We start from the raw sequence: 23,072 nt of genomic DNA on the forward strand, positions 1-23,072 counted from the left end.
ATTATTATAATAATTAAAATATATTAATAATTAATTAACTTTTATAAATGAGAATAAGAATAAATGTATCGCGACGGTAAATCTTTATCGAAATACGTATTTGATTTATTATTTCAAGTAAAAATCGAGATAAAATAGGATAAAAATTATATAAATGATAAATTTATTTTATTACGAAAATTATTTTGTAAAATTATAATAATTATAACAATTATAAAATTGCTTTATTATTATGCTCCTTTACAAGTAATTAATTTTCTAACTATTCTTAAAGTCAAATATATTTTGTTTGCGATGTTTGAAAATTCTCACCGACCTAAATGTGTAATTTGTCATTCGGTTTAAGTCCGTGTAAAAACACAAATTGAGATCCATTAAAATAATTAAATTAAACGCAAACATTAAAGTAATAAAAAATAATAATAATATATCAATTAATTAATAATTATAATTAATTTCATCAAAGTATAATCCTTACATAAAATATATTACTTCGCGAAATGCGAAAATGCTATGCAAAATGTCGGCGACTTTAATCATCCAAGTGCGGGAATGTCGTTTAAAGTGTCGCGTGTCCAAGTGCCAGGAATATTGAAAGTGTTGCGCGTCCAAGAACAGGAGTGTTGTTCAAAGTGTCGCGCATGTGAATTAACCGACTCTGAACCGACAATGACCCTGCAACCAAAGAAGAGGAGGAGGCCTAGGAGAAGCATCAGGCACCGGCAAAACAACCTTGATGTGAGTGATTTAATATTTGTATATCAGTTGTATGTATGTGTTGTATTAATTGCATGCACGTAGGACGTTTTGATTTACGTAATTAATTGCATAATTTAGTGTATTTACATAATTTAAATAAAATAAAATGAGAAGAAAGTCTTTATATAAAAATTATAATTCTGCAAAAGATTATACTTAATAAAAAATATAATCTTTTCAGAATTTATAAAATTCACTTAATATCTGCTATTGTATCAAATATAAAATTTTTAATACGTATAATAATAATTTTTTGAAATAGTAATTATTTTGGATACTATTATAATTTAAATCTTCTATTCATATGTACAGATCAATATAGCTTCAATATCATCAACTTCGCTGTTGCGCATCGGTGAGTGATTAATTTTGATTTTACTTTAAAGTTTTTCAGGATGGGCTAGAATAAATTAGATAAAAAGTATCTTTTGATAGAATCTTTCAATATATATTACAAATATAAATTGTGCCATAAAAATTTAAATAAAATTAAAAACATTTTAATTAAGATTTTATATTTATTTTATTCAATAAAGAACGCGCTAATAACTTTATTAATTGTATACAATAACTTATTATAACGTATATCGATTTTATCCTAATTTTTTGTAGTCCCTCCGTCCACCGCGTAATATATCAGAAAACTTTGCTTTGACCGATATAATCTCAAGTTATCGATCAATTGAACATATAATGGAAATATGTATACTAAATGTTAAAATAATATAATATAAATATTAAATTATTAGATATTAAATATTAAGTATTTAATGCTAATGTATAAATATTAAATATGTAATGTAAATGTTTAATTAATTTTATTTTATTATAAAAGAAAATTTATAATAAAATAAAATTAATTAAACATTTACATTATATATATATATATATATATATATATTTACATTATATATATATATATATATATATATATATATTATAAAAATATCAATTAATGCAAATAACAATTTTGATCGATAATTTGAGGGATTATATTATAACAAAATTATATTAATACCTCATATCATCAAACAATCAGAATATTACAATTGTAAAATACTCACTGACGACGATTAGCATAAATAACGGAAAGATTTTCTCTCCTTTATTAATCTCTAACAAAGGTCAAAGATATATTTTTAGCTAGTCACAAAATGTACGCGACCAAGAATGATATGTCCAATACTGGCTCGAAAAATGATTTATTTAAACAATGCACGATATAAAAAATTATATAAAACTGGCCAGTAAATGTGTAAGATATATTTAAGAGGAGAAGAGTGTATTTTTGCGTATCTATATGCAATGTGCGCGTAATTTGAACGTGAAATAAACGGAGATATATAAAATAAATTTAGAGATGAATAATATAAACGAAAAACAGAAAAATGATATTGCATTTATAAATTAAATCGTGACATACAATTGTAAAAGTTCATAAAATGTTTACGTGTATGCATTTGCTGGCGATGATATTTAATTTAATAAAAGAATTTTCTATTTTCTCTTTAATAGAACTCAAAGTAATTAAATATAACTTGAATACGGTCAGAATCAACGAAAGATGTGTCCAATAATAGTATGAAAAATCGATATGTATGTCTTTTATCTTTTTAGAAAGATTTTATCAAAGATTTTATTAAAAATTTTATATCTTGTGTGTAACGTCATGAGCGAAATTTTACTTTGCTTTTCTCGTAAACGTTACTTATCAATCGTACCTGTCATCAATTTATTGTCAAATGACAGTGTAATATATATAATATTTACTTGAACATATCAATATTTATTATCTTTGTTTAACTGGAAATTATCTTCGATCTAATCATAGAAGTCGATAAAGTTAAATTTGCCATACATAAAAAATATAAAATTTTGTAATTATTTATGTTTATATTATTTATTTAATACGTATCACGTTATTCTTACAATAATAAAAATCTAATTATATTTTATCAAAGTAAATTTTTTATTTTGTGCGTTGTGTACGCGCTTGCCAGTATTGTCACCATTGCTTAATGAGTCATCATCTAATTAGTCGATCGCATTATTAGTGTGAATCTGTGTAACTCGTTTTCTCGAGCGAATCGTTTTGTCGAGCAAGGAAATTTCGCGATAGGCGTTATATCGCGAGTACCTTCAGGTTCTCGTGCTCGTGTCGAAACGACATGACTCTTGGCGAGTAAATTGTAGGTTTTCAGAGTTACTTGACCTGAAACAAGCTGCATTAGCAAACTAAGACTTCCTCGTTTCTACCAAGAATAGTAACAACCCTTTTTCAAGCTTTGATGGTGGATTAGATAATGTTGATTAATTGTATAAAACAAACATTTTCTTGAAGCAAACAACTATTCGTACTTGTAATTGCAGATTGTAAATATTGACTATATGTAGAAAAAAGAAGAGAGAAAGATAATAACATTATACAATCAATAATAGACAGAAATGCATCCTTCGAATTTCACATATATTGTGATGTTTTTCAGATAAAATAAATTTACATATATATTAAAAGATTGAAATGTTACAGCGATATGAATAACACGATTTAGCTATAAATATTGTTTTACATTAGCTTCAGGTTAAAAAAGGCTTCTTTGTCTCTTTTAGAGAAATTGACAAAAAAATTAGGTAATATTTTAACTTTATATGCTAATTATAAAGAAGTATAAAAATCTTTTTGACGTAAAGCCAACGTAAAACAATGAGCATTACAACTATAATTTATTTCATCCTCGTCATTCGTATCTGTAACATTTCAATTTGTCAATCCCTCACTCGTAAAACATTACAGTATTTCATCTACTTTTCTCATGACTCATTTGATGGTGAAAGCCCGTCGAGCTTACATTAAACCACAAGAGTTCGACGGTAAAGTGACACGCTGATTGTAGAGAAGGGATTTATCGACTAGACGATAGGCTATGAATTCTAATAGCGTTCTCTTCAAAGTCCTCGAAAATCCTAATTTATTATTCATACAAACAAGTTTGTAGACCAGCAATAGCGTGAGCAATTTATACGGTAAATTGATAAAGAAGACGAATAGATAAATAACGAGTAGATAAAATAAAACTCAAAACATCTATAAATATAGAGGATTTACGAGAAGTATGTTTAGAATTAATAAATTAAAAGAGAGAATCGAAAAAAGATTTTATTTTTTATTTAACTGCATAAATAAAATTTAATTTCAATAATATTTCTATTATTCCCACTTTTGCTACATCATTTAATTTCTAACGTTTATTTCTAACGATTCTTTATCGTGTTTATTAAAATAATATTTTAATATAAGAAACAATTTTAAACACGATATATCTCCCTACGCGTCAATTTTGACGTATTCTTTTCGACATAAATATCACTCGTGGCGTGTTATATTCGCACGGCAACCAGTAGCAACAGTAGCGATGAGAAACCTTTTGGCAGCGTTCGAAAATCGAGAGAAATGGGTGGTTTACCCTTATTCTCGAGACGATCGATCGGTAGTAGGTGGGATACTGAGGGATACACAGAAGACGCTTCAGCGAGAGAATGGGATGAGATACCAGAATGTACTCTCAAGATCCGCTTTGGATGAGAAACGTCGGTCATCCTTTGTTCACCTGTCTATCTTTAGCGGATGAAACGTTAAACATATTGCGATTACGGCGCGAAAAAGACTGACTTGTCTTTAGTCAATTTTTTATATATTCTTAATAATAATCGTTGTCGATTTTCCTGATATAATTGCAAAATTATTATATTCTATGTTAATATTCTTACATTTCGTTAACAGCAACTTGAATCGATAGGGTGATTGCTCCATTAGAGATAACCAAAAATTCGATTTAAGATATTTTTACATCCTATATTCTATGTTTAACAAAATTTTTAATTAAAAAACGCACTATTTGTAAACTAAACTGGCATATATCTTGTATTAAGAGACAATTTATTTTCATGAGATAATAATTCAATTCACAACAAAATCAGATTCTCCCTAAAATACAATTTATTTTACGTTATACGTTTAGACAGCAGCGATAATTTATAATGCTTATTATTTTGTATGACGTACTACGATTCGATGTGTTCGACGAACCACGATTTTAATAAAAAGATAATCCACATCAACGTGTACGTGCGACAAACGTGGCATAAATCTGACAGCGACCTGCATGCAAGTCTATAATAGAAATTTCTCTCAGAGCCATGGAGCTTAAATAATATAGCGACGCGTATACAAGAAAAACATTTTCCTTAATGTAGTCGGACGTTTGATTACACAAAGTGGAATAATCCCGATTTAATCCGAGACTTACCGCGGCTTTGGGCCCGGCTTCCGTTTCCCGTTTTAGCTTGGATTTCAATGAAGCGAGAGAAGAGGTCGTCGCACACAGGACCAACAGAATTTTAGCTAAAGCAAATGCACTGAAATCTAACCCCAACGTATAAGCAACTTGCGACCTCCGCTGTGACTATCGTCTCTCTCCACGAACGTCACGAGGCTAATCCAAAGCAGTAACGCGAACAATAGCCGCTATCATGCGCCTCGCACGTAATGAGTTAGTTTGTTAATGCATCGTAAATTGATGAGGAGCGATGTTAATTAATGATGCTAATTATTGTTACTATGCTATATGCTATTAACATTACATGATCAATTAGGCGTTTGTTATAGGAGGTAACAAAAGCGTTTTGAAATTACAAAGGCAAATTATGAGAAAACGCGAAAATTATAATTCAGCGAAAATTATAATTTATAATTTATAAGAAAGAAGAGAAAAAAAGAAAAAGACACAAAGTTTAAAATTTTTATGAACTCTCTTTATGAACGTCTTTTTTCGTCGATTTTGAAAATAGAAGTAAATATACAAAAACGACTAGTCAAAGAGAATAAAACTAATAGAAAATGTAATTATACATCGAATATAAATGTAACATCTTAGAAATTCCATTGAACAACATTCCAACAGCTGATTTAGAAACATTGAATCGTTCATTTATTCGATGCGCAACAAGAATATGACATCGTATCGCGAGACAAACTACTTTGCGAATCTCGACACGTCGTCTCAAATTGTAGGATTGTATGGTCAAGCACGATAAAGGAAAGAACATCGCGATTTTAGATCATGGAGATCGATTTACTTACCTGTGCAAGTGTTAATATTCTGCAGTCGCGAGATCTAGACAGCCACTGCTAGCCAACTAACCAGTTCAGTCTAGTAGTTCCCGTTGCACATCTCGTTGAAGTAGTTGGAGTTGAAAAGGGATCAGAGTCACGTATCGCACTCTGAAACAGAATGCAATACAATATGTATATACATATGAATATTGCGCGCAATGTGCAATTGATTTTTCAAAATGGAAAACTCGATCCAACATCATTTTTCTCTCTCAACTTTTATATATAACAACTTTTAAATATCTTTATAACTAATTTTCTATATTAAGCCAACTTGTTAACTTCAATTAAAATTAATTGAAGAACGAAGTTTAATCTAATTTGATTTACGTGAAAAACTTTATTCTTAATTGTATATGAGAGAGGCATACAATTAAATCCTCAATACTTTTATTTAAAAAAACTTGAGTCCACGGATTATTTAAAATGTTCGTGGACGATAGAATTGATTATTTAAAAGTCGATCAAATATTTCTCTATACATACATTTTATATATATACACATATACAAACGTTTATGATCATTCGATGCGTGTCAAAATTAATTGCACGGATCTCGATTAGCATTGGCTCGAGGAGATTAGCCATACACGTCTTGTGGACTTGTACTCAACATCGAGAGGCTTATATTAAACATATTAGCTATAAATCAAACTATTTCCTGTTCACCATCAAATTCACAATGTTGCGGATAAATATATTATTGAATAATAAACTCTATTCCATTTTAATCATAAAATTGGTGGAATTAAAATAACGAAATTAAAATTTATTATCATTATTATCATTAAAGAAATATAAGGAAAATATATGTATGAGAAAGGAAATAGGTATATATAAAATCTACGCATATAATAAAAAATTGAAGCAAAGCATATAATCTTAAATTATGTCGCAAACAAAAAAAAGATATCTCTCTTGTAAACATATTTTCATAATTCCAATTTATTTTTTATAACTTCATTTTTACAAAATACTGTTTTTATTTACAAAATTAATTTTTTTACATTATGCAATAATTCATTTATCATTTCGATGACAGCGAATATTTTTAAATCGCTAGAAATGAACGAATGTTTTATGATATTAGAAATCTTCTTGTAATTATGCTGTAATATCATCGACATTTCATTAAATTCGGAATTAAAATTTCAGCGTATAGAATTTTATCTTCTAGAAATAACATCATCACTGTTATATCATTTTTCGTACTGTGACATGTTCGCTATCAATTTAAATATTTGTGGAAAGAATGGGGGAAGGAGAGCCGCGACTTTATATTCCCAATGAAATTTCGCGCGAAAGTTTATTTATATTAAAACTCTTCATTTATTTTATGTGAAACATGATGACATGTGGAGATAAATAAGCCGTTGTGATTCTACCGACTCTCAAAATGATGCAACATCGGGATTACATTATTTGCGAAGCCAGAAAATGCGAAAAACATGACATGAACGTATAATCGAGCGTTCCTTTTAACTTTTCATTTTACAGTTATGATATGTCGCATGATCCCGGCAAATTAAATCGACGTTATATCGTTGGCATCGCGCGTTCACATAATCTGCGACAAGCGCCATGATAAAAAGTCTCGTTCGCCGACGGCAATCAGCGGGGACGTGAAAATGTCCTCGTGAAAATTACACACGCGCGTGAAAGGTCGGCTTTATTGTCTGTTGTACGCGTCAAACGGGATCACCGTTATTCGCTCTTACCACCGTTAATTAAATCACTCATCAGTGCGAGCATGGCGTTTTGACCAAATAATTAGTCTTTATTACGATATAAAGGATATGGCGTCGCAAGCCACAAGATAAATTGTAACACGCGTGCCTCGGAGCGATGTATTAATTAGAGAAAATATAACGGAGTTTTTTGATGTAGTTTGTTCATTTTTATTAGTTTATACGCGGACAATAGCTTAATGGTTGCTCATTTGCGTGTCCATTTTCGCGTTATATAAATAATTAAATGAATATTTTAGCTTAAGAAATATATCTTATGCATGTGTTGTAATATAAATATACAGAATACCTTGAATTTTTTAATCTCAAAACTTCGAGAGAAGGATCGATAAACTAAAAAAAGAAGCTTTAAAGATTTGCTCGTTTTTGTGTTGCTTTGAAAAAAATCGCAGAAAAAGTAAATAAAAAAATTTTCGTTAAGAAATGTTAAATTAATTAAATATTAAATATAATATTAATATTAAATATAATATTAAAATTATTAGATCGGAAAGTAGCATGAGACTATAGTCATAAAGCATAGAATTAACCCATTCAGACCCTATGTGCACAATTATGCACAAAAACTTTAAAATCATTTGAAATAGTTATTTTTTAGAATTAGTTTCTCTGCGATCTGTCGAAAAAAATATATATATATCTCGAAAAAATATATATATATTTATATATATATATATATATATATATATATATATATATCGTCGTTTTAAACCCTTAACATCAATAAAAATTAATTCAATAATGTTTTACATTACAGAAAAAATTCAGGTCTGAATGGGTTAAGAAAAGAAAATGAATTAGAATCTTCTTAAGTAAAATTAGAGAATTGTAAATAAATACGCGATGATGTGTTTATGTATGTATGCATGCAAAATTATTGTACCTTGTTTACTTTAATTTGTTTATGTTTACATTTCTGCGTTTCCCTTATGCATTAGTGTGTTATTCATCAAAAGCCTTCAAGAGAATTATACACTTGTCACAATATGCCGTATATATATTCTTAGATGCAATTCTCAATCGCTGCAAGACTAACATTTTGAACAATATTTTCGTTAAGAAAATACAACATAAATAAAGTATAAATAAATAAGAATAATAAAATAAATAAAAAAATAAGAACTATTTTATTTTATGGTTTTCTTTGAAACGATATAAAAACCAGCAAATCTCTAAAGGACTTACTTTTTTGTAATTTTATCCTTCATGATTTCTTTTTTTCATCGATCCTCCCAAATTTTAATATCTAAATTTAGGTCACTCTTTATATAAATATATTTATACAATGAGGAATATATGTAAATAATCCTTAAATAGAGCATATACTATATTAATTAGTTACACGTGCAACAAATAAAGTTACAATTATCGAACAAAAATTTCGTTTAACAAAGTGATTAAAATTAATGAATAGTCGAGCTTGCAATTTGAAGCCTCAACGATATAAAATTACAAGCATAATTACAAGAAAATACGTTTGCAGTGTCATAAAACTCTTATTAATTTTTTCAAAAATCAATGTCCAATCAATAATGTTTCTGAGCATTAATTAATAAAACGTTCTTTTTACAGATACTGTTAATCACTAATTCTGTTACATTAAAAATCATATAAAAAGGAACATATAAATTCAGTAAATTATTTTGCAGACTAAATATATCGCGAATTACTCCTCATTTATACTTTTTTATCAATTTTAGTTATCTAAAGATCTTCCATTGTCAATTACATATTAATTAATATTTCAAATCAGTCAAGATTTGACTCATATAATGAAAAGAGGCTCTCGATAGATAAATCTAAGATGCTCAGTATGCAAAATATAAAATGCTTCAGCCTGTATCAGCCTGCATCAGATTTTCCCCCTGACGCAAATTCTTAAATCTCCGCGCGGAAAGAAACTTTAATCTCCGGTTCTCTCGAGCTTAGCGAGAATACGTGACGTATTTCATATATGACGTATATACACGCAGTCATAGTCGGGTAGTGACAATCTGGCGCGTTATCGACGATCGTGAAATGTCGGAGTATATTCACTTTACGCTTTATGGCTTACATTGAAAGTGTCGCCAGCTGAAGCCTCTTTCTGTCGCGGAGGACGTAAACGCCGGAATTGTCCGGTCGAACGTAAACCACGCGAAATTTCCCGGTAACCGCGCTTCGATCGCGGTATAACCAAATAACAAAGAGTGATGCAATCGCGCGAAAAGAGCCCTCGTTAAACCCTTTGAGACTTGGACGTTTCATTTCAGAGAAGCGTTATACGAACTTGTGGCATGAACGAAGAGTAATGGTGCTGAACAAATAAAGTTTATAAATAAATAGAGGGGAAAAAATCCATTTAACTGTAACAACAAACTTTTTGGCACGTGATACGTTTTTCGGTTTTTTTAAATATACCTGTATATTTATTTTTTTCGTAGCCCATAACACATAATAAAATATATAAAATAAATTTCTATCTACAGAATAAACTTATATCAGGATAAAGAAGTTACTTGACGATGATAAAATCTGGCATTATGTTCGAGAATTTGTAGGTCCTATAAAAATATACAATGTTTATAGAGTCATACAATTTCGATTCCCCTTCAATACATCAGACAACTGAGATTGTGGGTTGAGTTAAAATAAGCAACTTTGCGCCAAAGGAGACACGAAATGAGAAAGAGGATTCTCGATAAAATAATAAGGAAATGATTAAATTCAATTTTCCGGTGCGTGAGAAAGATACCTACCCTGACATTACTAGACTAGATTAAGTGAAACTTAGCAATGTGGACTATCTTTATATTACGCGATGGAAACGTGCGCCGCATGCCCGATACTAAGAGACAGACAGAGGGAAACAGAGATGCCAGATGAGACAGTGAAAAAAGAAGAGAAATAGATAGTCCCTTCCTTCTCGTTTTCAGAAACGAAACATTACGACTCCGTGGAGAAATTGTTCGTGTGTGGTCTTCGTCCCAGTACAGCACACGAATGCACTTTGTATCGGCAATATGTTTCCGAACTTCTTTTACTTCCCTCCGTTTTTTTCCCGAGTAGTTTCGCGTCAAAGCGAAAAAAGGAAAGATCGGAGTAAAAACAGTGCCAAATATCAAAAAACTAATGAAAAAATAAAATATACCAACGGATATTATAGAACCGCCGTGTGTTGCTTCTCGAAATGATACAAATACTTTATGTTTCCTCTTAGAAATGTAACACAGTACCAATCGACCATCAATAACTGAACGTGATCAATCAATAACTAACGTATCAATTACCATTCAAAGTGATATCAGTACGAAATCACTACTAATCGATCTTCGTTTTACATGACATATCGTATATCCTTTCTCTCTTGTAGAATGATCGATAGATATCTTATTCATGTTAGTATGGGAATATATATATATATATATATATATATATATATATATATATATATATTCCTTCCATACATTTAATATTATACAGAAAATAAATATAACAGTTTACAATTTTAGTAGCGATGATAAAAATATTCTTTTTGAATCGAGCTCAATAGATCGATTAATAAAATCCATCATAGATAATGTATATAACTATGAAAAATAACATAGATATCTGTCATTTTTTTCATTTTGATAAAATATGTATAACAATAATACATCAATCTTTTACAGTTTGAATGTGATGTCTTTTCACGGTATTGATTTCGTAAATAATCGTGATTATTAAACATTAATTATCAATTTTGTCCGACAATGATTTGTGACAATATTTCCACTTTAATGACAATAATGTGTCATTATCGCATATTTCTTACTTGACTTATATACTTCGTATGTTATTTATATTTTATTGTTTTCTAAGTTTAAAAATAAAAATATCAAAACATGAAACTCATGCGACCGCAAAAAAAAAACAGAATGCAATTTTGTCGAGAATTCTCGCGACGCGAGTGGACGAAAAGTTTCCCAAGAGTACTCGCGTAGTTTTCGGTTAACATTGTCGCGTCCCAATTCAAACATAAAAGAGCATAAATATTTCACCTTGGGTAAAATCGCTACCTTTTTCACGGCAGAGAGAATTACTTCTGACAACGCGTTATGAAAATCAGAAAAAAATGATTTAACAGCTATATTAATAGATAATATTGTGTGCGCTTATATATTTATTCGCGCATGCGGAGTTCTTCATAAAATGACTCTGCTTTCAGTTTGTCTTTCATTTATTCATGTTACACATTTCGCGATCGTATATATTCTCTTGATCATTTAACTTATTGCCACTGCTGCATATGTAATTTTTCATCATTGGCTATCTCAATTGCACATCGCTGATGTATTATTTTCAACTTGGAATCTCGTTTAAAATCACGGTCCAATACATCTTCCTATACTTCTTTGAAGCTAGTTTGTTGAAGTTAAACAAAGTTCACTAAAGTGTTGCTCAATTCAATTTCAAAAACTCTTGCTGCCTCTTCTTATTTTGACCTATGTTCTTATTTGAAAGACTTAGTTGCAGAAAAGAATAAGTAATAATATTCTGATAAAATAAATTAAATATCAAGAAACATACGTTTTGAATAAGTAACTTTGTATTTACTTTTAAAGATTTGATCATAATTTGCAAAAAAAAATGTTCATATTTTGCAATTAATTATTAAAAGACATTAAATGCGGGAAGGTCTTTGACACGTGCAAGCTCACGCAAACAACATCTTAAGTCAGATTAAGCGTTTCTCGGACGAATCGAGGTTCTAAAGAGAATAGAGGCAAGTTATGAATCTCTAATCCGGCTTATGTACATATATTCGGTCTTGTAAGGGTAGTACCGTCTGCAATTTCGCGTGTATTCGCATGCGTGCCTTTCAACACAGAGAGATACAGTTTCTATAACTCACTATGTCAGAGACATAGAGAGTCAATTAAGCCTTACCACATGTCTCAGTAATTCATATACTAAATTACATGTTAGATTACAATGCATATATAGTAATAGCGATCTGAGCAAAATAAATATCGAAAATTTTTGAATAAAAAGTATTTTAACAAATGCATATACTAATGGATTAAATTTTAGAATTCGCGTTGCTATTATTTAATTTCATATTAGAATCCAGAATGTTTCCCTATTATTCATAGTTTACACTTGCTGCATTGTACATGTAACTGCTTCGCCATATTTCAACATTTCACTTAAGTTAAAGAGCTTGGCGTTTCAGTGCATACATATTATAGAAGTTTGCGTGAGCAAAATGTAGAAGTTAAGACTCCCTTCATGTATATAAAACGCATAGGAGAATTTAAATCGAACGCGTTTTCAGCAATAAAGCTAGTGAAATTATCAGTCCGTACTAAGAATTGGAGCATCAAAAGCTACGTCACTAGGCTAGAGCCTCGTCCGCCATTCATCAAAACGGTGTGATTGCTACTGCAAGCCAGGGATTAGGAGCGGTACCATACCAGTATTTACCATCCTCAATAGCAGTTCACAAATGCGTAGAGGCACTTGAATCGTTAGAGTCATATAAAATCGACATTAAACATTATTTTTAAATTGCAAGAAACTTCAGTAGCCTAAGATGCCATATTTACAAATAATTTTACAAGAATTAAATTTTCTGACAGAAATAATTAGGAAAAAGTACATAAATTCTGTAATTTTCTTTTTAGTTAAATTTTTTAGCATCAATCTTAAGTTGGACATCAATTTTAATTTTGATTTTAGCTTTAATTCTAATCGCAACTTCATATTAATTTTAAATTTCAATTTCAATTTAAACATGATTTTTATTTTAATTTAAGCCTCATTTTCAATTTAAATTTTAATTTTAAAGTTAAATTTAATTTTAATAATAGATTAAGGCGGGTCGTATATATTGACCAGGCCGTGATTTGAGTGTCTCTAGCTTTGCAACGCGGTGCACCGGCTTCCTCGCTTTTCACCACGTTGCCTTGGTCGGTCGTCGCCTCTTGGCCGCACCGCGCCTCACACTCACCTTCCTTCCTTCCTTCCTTCCCGGATAGAACCGCTACTCTACGCCGCGTAATTGGCTGGAATATCTAATGGATTCGGTTAACCCCTTCACGAAGGGCTGGCGGTTGCACGACGGCGTCGGGATTGAGCAGATAAAGTCCGAGTCTCGTTCGTTCGCCCCGCGCGTGATACGGCAATCGCGATAACTTGGCGCGCGCTATAGAGATTAGGCCGAAGGAATTCAACCATAAATTTAGATTTAGTTTTAGTAGAGAAACACACGTGGAGCAAAAACTAAAATTCTCAATTCACTTGTGACAAAGGATACTCATCAGTTTTATAAAATGTAAAAATATCAGCATCTTCTTCTTTTCAGAATTTTATATAGATTCTTCTGAAGCGAGAAGCTACTGTATATATGTAGACTTTATTATATACAGTCCAATAGATGTAAACTACAAATATGTATGCAAAATCTATAAGGCTATGAATGATTGCTTTTGGAATGAATAGAATGACTTGCTTGGGACAATTCTTTTCAAAATCCATAGTTGCATAGAATATTGCACTGTGCACCAAATAAACTAAATTTGTTAGGATCGTGAATGGCTCGTATCTTATATTGAAAAAACCTTTCTACATTCGGGTCGATGACTTTAAAGCGTTAAAATATTTATCGATATTCTTTGTTCAAAAATCGAATATATACAAAAAAATTGTAAGGTATATAAAGACTTTGGAAAAGCGCTGTCGATGCGAATTTAAATAAGGCTTACTGAATTCAAGTTTAATCAGAGGGTATAAATATAAACATTATAGATCATCCTTTCAGTTTAACATATAACACAATACGTGTCTTTTAAAATTAACTAACAGCATTGATATAATAAAATATATAAATATATAATAAGTTACAATGTTTAATCAAATGATCAAGATTAATTAAATTCTTATTGCGTTTATTGCAAAAAGAAATTTTACAAAATTAAATTAACAAGAAAATGCAATATTGAAGTTCGCTCGTATAAGATATACTTTATTATAAAGCATCCTTGTTTTATTGCGTCCGAACAGTCGCGCTTTTCATGTCGGTATAATCTGCTCTCTTTCCACTTATTCCCGCCCGTTTTTCTTATTCGTTACTGCTCCCCAGATCGTGACCGCGGAAATTGCATCGATCGAAACGTCGCCTATGGTCTCACGCCACAGGTCAGTGATAAAGACTATCAAGCGAGCCGAAACATCCGACAAAACACGTGTGCTACGCGACTTCGGAAAATCGCTGTCGATGCGAATTTAAATAGGGCTTACTGAATTCAAGTTTAATCGGACCGTGGGTATAAAAATAAACATTGGTTGCTGAGTAAGTAGAATGAGTCGAAACTGCCTTGCGGAGCGCGTGGAAGCGAGAAATTTTATTATACCGATAATCCAGAGGGATCAATTATCGTTGGAGCGATTTTCACATTTATATTATTAAATCTCTGATACGGTAAGCTTGCCCATCTCGAGATTAAAAATATTATTATACATATCATATAGTTGCCACTTAATCTTAATACAAAATAGAAATAAATAAAATAATTAAGGAAATATTTCTTAATTATTCCTAAATTTTTCCGAATTTTTAGCATAATAATTGTATAATAATTTACCTTTTAATAATTACCTGTATAATAATTACCTTTTTTTTAATTAAAAAAACGAAAAATAGAAGAAAGGAAACGATGCTATATATATATATATATATATATATATATATATATATATATATATATATTAGAAAAAGTTATAGAAATACCCACGTATTTAAAAGTTAAAATTTGCAGCATATCAAGCGTAATTAAACTGTCTAACAATTTTCGTCGCAGGAGTTCCTGTCGCGCGTTTGATACGCAGCATCGTCATCGGCACGCGACGTGCCGAAAAGCCTCCGGGAAACTTCGAAAGACGTCGAACTCCGTTACAGCGTTAAAGTTTATAGCGACAATGAAGAGTGTTTCGTAGGAAATTGCGCGCACTTCAACGCCAATATAGCGAGGCAAGTTTACCACTTCAGAAATTACTGAGATGCAAGTGTTTGCATAACTATCTTCTTACGAAGCGGAATAGATGAGAAGAGCGGAGAATCGGATATATAAATACAATTTATAAAATCGAGGCAATATAAATAAAATTTATAAAATCTATAAAGAGAACAATTTTAATGAAGATTGGAATTTTTAATAATAGTTTTAAAATTAATATCTATGTTTTTTCAATATTTTTATATTATATTCACACAGTATATTCACACGAATTCGTTTTTATTCACAAAAATACGTTTTTAAAAATCAATAAATATTTTTACTGCTTTAAATTCGCCATGATTTCTTTTTCAATTAGATTTTTAAATGAAGTAAATGTTTAACCTTTCCATCACGCAAAGAATCAATATTGACGAACGATAAGTGTTCAAAAATCCCACATGAAAATATGAATAATCTACCAATAGAGAGAAGGATAAGTATAAAAAAAATTGACGAGAAGCTCGCGGATATCGTATCAAAAAATACAGTCGTATATTTTAATGAAAATATATACAACAAAATTAAAAAAAAACGTAGTGACGTATCTTTATCACTTTCCAACGTCAATTAATTTTTCGAATTAATTTTCGAATCTCTGAGAAAGGAATGACATTTGCACGCGATCTCGTCCGGTCAATTCGAGCATTATCGAAAGAAACGAGCTTAATTAAGAGACGCATTTGACCGCGAGCATTTTACAGCATTTCTCATCATTGTGCGAGACTGTCGTTTGTTAGACAGAGCACGGCCAAGCCAGTCCGCCGGAACGCAAATAGTACCGCGAACACACAAACACATCCGGACGATGTATACAGCAAGGTCCAATTAATACTTTGTTGATCTGTAATTGGAGCATCGTGATTAGACTACTGTGTTGGTCGATGTAGCTTAGCCCCGGGCGATGGGGAACGCTGTTCTCGCGGTATATGCAGATGCCCTCGCCGACCCGCCTATCGTAACAACCTACATGCAGGCAACTCATCCGAGACAAACTACAATTCCTCGTACTTACATCGTACAAGATACAATTTCGCGCGAAGCAGAGAGGAGGTGATGGAGAAGGTAGAGGAGGGCAACCTTACTGTGGGAATATTTCACGGTGATTAATGACTGCGCGCGTTCGCTTTTTGTTGCGCATTTTTCTTCATTGCGCGCGCCATAAGCTCCATAAGGGGGATGAAAATCGACTCGAAGGTGTACGACGAGCGAGAACCCCCTTCTTAAAGTTTTGCCCAATAGAAAAAAAAATGAAACAATTTTCCCTTTTCTCGGGGAAAACGTGAGTTTTATGAGTGAAGGAGAGATGGACGCGAAAGCATCGCTCGTATTTCGCGCTGTTATTATTAATGTGCCGCGCATATAACGCGCAAGCGAGTCAACAAGTGGCGATATATTTGGCGAATATATGCTTAACATAAGAACATTATTTACGCTCTTATGTTTTTGCCTGAACCAGAGCATGACCGTAAGGAACCATGGGACAAGGGGATGTAGAAAGGATTGCCCTCGCTGGTTGAAATTTGCGCAAAGGACGACGACATCTTTATGCAAAAGAGCTTGGAACTTCCAGCAAACTTGATTGGTAGCAGCTAGTATCTCTAAGCGTATCGGCTTCCAAAAGCCATTGCTTCGCGCGATCAATGATAGCTCTTGGGAGTAAACTTTATAAACGCTCTTCAGCACCGATTCCCGAAGATCAGGAAATGTTAAATTTCCGAAACGCTTTTGATTAATTCCGATAAGAAACTGAACTCAATTATCACGATTAAATGCCGATCGCAGGGGAAATTGCGAGGGAGAGGTTTACCCCCTTCTGGCGGAACGGAACAGAATAGCTGCGATAAAATAACTCACCGCAAAGAGAGAAATTCAATGGAACGTGTGAAATAACGTTGAGAAATACGCAATAAAATTTATGACATTTTTTGTTGTCCCGATGCTGCTCTATAACATGCACCGGTGTTATATCTCTTTGCCCCCTTCGGAATAACCACTGTCATGAGGTGACACATTGCGAATGGCGGTTTTAATTGTATGTGATACTATGAATATGGGTTAGTGCGCGCGATGTATTTTCAACGCACAAAAATATGAGACACGCAGCTTGCGGGTGAATATTAATGTGTGCAAAAAATGCGGAAAATAGGTTAAAGACTGGTACTTTGCAAGCAAGTGCAGACAAGAACAAAAATCTCTCTCTCTCTCCTCTCTCTTTCTCTCTCTGTTCTTTCTTACTATTACGTAGGGAATTAATTTGAATTTTAACAACTCGATTGTACACTTTAGCACCATACTAAAATACGTTATGCAAGTTATGTTAAATGTGTTTTTGCAACATTATATTAAAATGTGTTATTAATGTCTATAATTTTCTGGCAAATGTGGAACTGGTCTCTTCTTATCTTGATGGAATAAAAATTAAATAAATAATAAAATTGTACTTTTTTTTACTAAAAAAACTTTGTAATCTTCAGAATTTTTAATAAGAGAAATATATAATAGATAATTTTAAAAGTTGCCTTGAACGATGATATTTAATCAATTTAAAATTATTTACTCTACATTCGTCAAGAACAAATATTTTTTGCGGCAGTTTGAAACACATATACACACACACTTTTAAATATTTTCAAAATATTTTGTGGTCTGCTGTTTGAAAGTATCATTCACTACAGTTGTTAAAAAATCACACGTTCCTAGGACGCATAATAATTATCTTTGTGTGTTTCCATCCAATCGTACGGCACTTGTAACGTGTAAATGGCACGACTACTTGGGAGTAGGCATGACATAGGATTTTATCGACGATCGCTGCCGTCGGCAATTTTCGCTTTTATCGCCTATCAACTCGCCCGCCTATAAGGGGATACCACGCCCGGGGATAAAACATCCCCGTAGTCATTGAGATGGCTTAGCAGCGTCATGTCTCAAGTATTTACGTAAGCGAACGACGTGGCGAGATGCGGTGCCCAGGGACACGTCGTCGACGCTTTCTCGTGCTTGCTACTAGGAATGCGATATTTTTTTTGTGTGCATATTGTCAAAATAAAATTACGATGGAAAGGGGCCAGATGTTCTTTGTCGCGTAATGCTTTATTTAATCCGACCTATTCCGCAAAACAGACCGGTTTTATGAATTGTGTATTAAATTAAAACCCTAAATGCAGATAATTTATATATGTATTTTTTATACATCTTTTCATTATTAGAAATATCTTTAAATTAAAAACGAAATTTTATATAGTTTTTTTTTGCACTTTTCCATGATAAATATATTTATGATTATATATCATACCTATAAGATCATGCTTATAAACGGAAAAGTATTAATATATTTTAATTATAATACATACATATCTCCTAAATATTAAATAAAACGATGCATATTAAAAATGACATCATTCTTTGCACTTAAAAGACATTATAATTTAAATTATATTATTTCAAAATAATTATAAAATTGATTGATTTTTGTTTATCAATATTTTACAACAATTTAAATTAAATCTTAATAAATTTTATAGTAGATACGACATTAACTGTGTAATATATATTCTAAAAATTTCAATTTAATTACTATAAAATTAATTGGAACAAACGCGTCATCGAGGCTTTATGTAGTATCACGATTTGATGAGATTGTAATCATTATCGTGAAAATGTGTTTCCATTGCTAAGGCTGAATTATTGTGTCCATGAATTATCATCAATTTACATATTGAGTATGAATACAATTAATATCCGCTTTCATATTTCGATTTATTGATACATATTATTGATATCATTAATTTATTAGTATTTTTACGAGTTAAAATAAAAATATTAAAGTATAATTAAAAATATTTATACAAAAATAGGATCGTAAAAATATTCTATATATCTAAATATATAAAATATAATTTTAATACGCATAGAAAGAACATATAATCGATCCTTTAAAAGTACGAAAATTTTAAAACGACCTTGAGCTGCACGTGCTTGTCCTAATTTTATGGTTTCATTGTCCTTGAGTGGAAGAAGGAAAATTTAGTCGAACGTGAATCACTTCCAAAAGCACAGGATGATGTATCGTAGGATTAAAGAGGTTCATTGACAATGACACATTACAAGATCAATCGTGTGATTTTGTCAAATCATCAGATTGATTGATTTCGAGACTGCGATTGGGAAATTATGCATCCAAGCATAATGGCATTCCATATAATTCCTGCAATAACATACGCACGAATACACTCATGTCATTACGAAAATTACATACAGATTTATGTCTCTTATACGATGCAAGTGATTCCGTTGCTGGCGCCAAATTGAATTTCTTCGCAGCGCGTATTTTCTCTCTGATTATTTATGCTCTCTAAAAAATTTGTTATGTTGTTGTGAAGCAAATGACTCGTCTGTTGACGAGAACAAAATAAGCAAAGTAAGCCTGTTCATTATGCACTAAGCTAAGTCTAATTTGCTAATGTATCACGCTATTATGGCGCATTTCATATCTACAGCATGTATATCAAGGATAAATGTCATTTTTTGCTGGACAGCGAACGTTCATCGATAAGCTGATTCATTACATAAAATGAGTGAGCTTGCCATTTTACAAATTAGAAATATATTAAATTAGAGTTGACATACGATTTTGAATCTTAGAAATAAAATCGAAGAATATTAAATTTCTAACGTAAAAATAAAATATCTTTTCCATATTATATAATTTATATAATTTATATTATATAATTTTATATTTATATTATATAATTTATAAGATCTCTTCTTTAATCGCTGAATCAACATTGCTCCTTTTTTATTGGTCACATCTTTGTTAATAAAATTGGACATATACATTTCTTTATTCATACACACATATATATATATATATATATATATATATATATATACATTTGATATATATACATTGAATATATACATTTATGTCTCTTATAAAAAAAATTTCGTTTAAGGCATTTGTCTAAATAATTGGCACATATTTTAATTATTATAACATCTTGAATTTATATATTTGTTGAATTATTCTACGTCTGATTAATAAAATTGAGATTAATAAAATGAAATTTGAACAACAATTTTGCTACTCATTGAATAATGTATTTCGAGTTTGGACCTCGATTTTGTCGCAATGTCGATGGCCGCGAAACTTATAATGCGAAACACAACCTGATACAAAGAAAGCCAACTTTATGGAAAAAGTTCGAATGTAAGATTTGAAACTTAAGAAAGTTTAGCATTCCACAGATGCGCCACGACATTTATGTACAATTTAAAAAGATTTAGGAATGAAAACGGAGCTTCTTGGCCCTCTCGATGCGCTATATTCAACGAACTATACGCAATTTTGCTCGATCTTACAATTAGTCACATTCGTAACAATGTCAATGCCGAAGTTTGAATTTTATCGTTTGAAAAATTGCATCGTTATTACAAAATCAAGAGGAATAAAAAACTCAGCATATCTTGTCAAATAACAGATTATTATTAAAACTCTATATTATTTTAATTTTTTATACTATATTTTAATATTTTGTGTTTATATTATTATATTTCTTGAGCTTAAAAAAACGTGTTTTATCGATTAATAAATGTTCAACTGTTATAAACGAAAAAAGAGAGATATTTTATAAATTTTAAATATTTATTTTTTCGTTTTCATCAAATATCATCGGTAAAAATTCAAAATAGGGAAAAAATATAAAAATTAATAAATAAAAAAAGTTTAAATAAAATAATAAATATATACATTTACTTAAACTTTTTTTATTTATTAATTTCTATTATATATACATACATATATGTATGTATGTGTATGCAATAGAAATACAAATATTTTCAAAACTTCTCTTTATAATAATGGGACATTTTACCTTCATGTGTGGAAATGTAACAGTTAAATAGGCTCGCTTGTCAAATAGTATAAATTTGCAATCATAGTTTCCTCTGTAAAGCACAACTGATACCAAATATAGTATCAATACCAACGCTTGTGTGTCATTGGTATTAAAGGTTGAGTCTTCATTGCTGACAAGACAGGTTTATTCGTAACGCAATGATAATCCTCGGCTCCGGTTGTCAGTATGAATATCGCCAATATTGTACATTATGGAAGACGGTCGAAATGTCGATATAGGAAACGAAGCCGAGGAAACATCAGCGTAGAACAAGCCGCGTAGTTGCAAATCAATAATCCAATACAAATGTCGGCAATCTGCTTCCGGTTAATAAGCTGGTGAGAGTCTTTTCTTGATAATATGGACCCAATTAATATATCAAAGCATATATGTCAAAGAATATTTTCAGACAAATTAGCAATTGTTATATAATTAATATAAATATAATGTAATGCGTGATTATCGTAAACAATTTACTTAAAGCAGCTGATTTCCTATTATTTATTACTGAGGTTTCTTCAGATCTAGATTTTATTTTTAAGATTATTTGCAGAAATAAGCTGTAGAAATAAGTACGCAGAGAAGAAATTGAATATCATGGAATTTCTGAACATTTAATAGCAATAAATTTCAAGATTCCAGGAACCATTAGGCATTGATTGATCCTGTATCCCTTTATCTTCCACGACAGTAGAGTGGCCAAACAAAGGCTTTGCATGTAAAAGAACTGTATTGTGACTAATATTCGATGCTTTAAGGGTCGTAGCAGCGAATCAATACTTCAAAACGAGAGAATAAGAGCAACTTTGAAACGGAGAGAAAGAAATAGAGATAAAGATAGATAGAAAAAGAGAGAAAAAAGAGGAGAAAATAATTGATATATTATATAAAATTCAAGAAAATTTTTTCTTTCTTTTTTTCGCGTGCGCATCTTTCACTTCCGTGTCAGAGAATGCTATCGGTTGTTCTCGTTCGAAGGTGTTGAAATATTTCCGCATGACGAGAGTTTATCCGATTTTGCACGCGTATCGTGTCATGGCCGTCGGCATTTTTCTCGGGAAATGAATCTTTTATCAGTGGATTACTTGTCAACGAGATATCAATATCTCATTTTCAGTGAAATATAGTGAAACGGCACGATGTATACGAATTAAACCGATGGTGTTTTATTGAAACCAGAAAGGACGGCTAGTTTCAAATAACACATAAACGAGAACAGATAACCGCCTACGTCATACGCGTCAACCTGACAATAAAACGTGTAACGCGGAGCATCGACTTTCGTGTTTGCGATAGGGACGTTCATTACATATTTATTCACCTGACGTAAATTACTGGGTATCGGACAAAATTCGTCGACACCAATAATCCAGCTAAGCGCACTCTTTTTTTCGGACCTTACGCCACCGCCATAATAATGCAATTAGTTTATTGCGTACCAGCTACTAGATATCCATGCAATATTACAAGCACCAAA

General features: G+C 31.2%; 1 protein-coding gene across 1 annotated transcript in view; it reads left to right on the forward strand.

Annotated features, from left to right (window-relative positions):
- Positions 1-499: 499 nt before the first annotated feature.
- Positions 500-23,072, forward strand: part of LOC112639548 — a 48,514-nt gene continuing 25,941 nt past the window's right edge. The window contains exons 1-2 of the mRNA XM_025413928.1: positions 500-738; positions 1,072-1,114. Of these exons, the coding sequence (XP_025269713.1) occupies positions 514-738; positions 1,072-1,114 (268 nt within the window). The 5' untranslated portion in view covers positions 500-513. The remainder of the gene's footprint in view (positions 739-1,071; positions 1,115-23,072) is intronic.

Source organism: Camponotus floridanus, unplaced genomic scaffold (assembly GCF_003227725.1).
Source record: "Camponotus floridanus strain SB8 unplaced genomic scaffold, Cflo_v7.5 scaffold71, whole genome shotgun sequence".
In the NCBI taxonomy this organism is placed as follows: Eukaryota; Metazoa; Arthropoda; class Insecta; order Hymenoptera; family Formicidae; genus Camponotus; species Camponotus floridanus.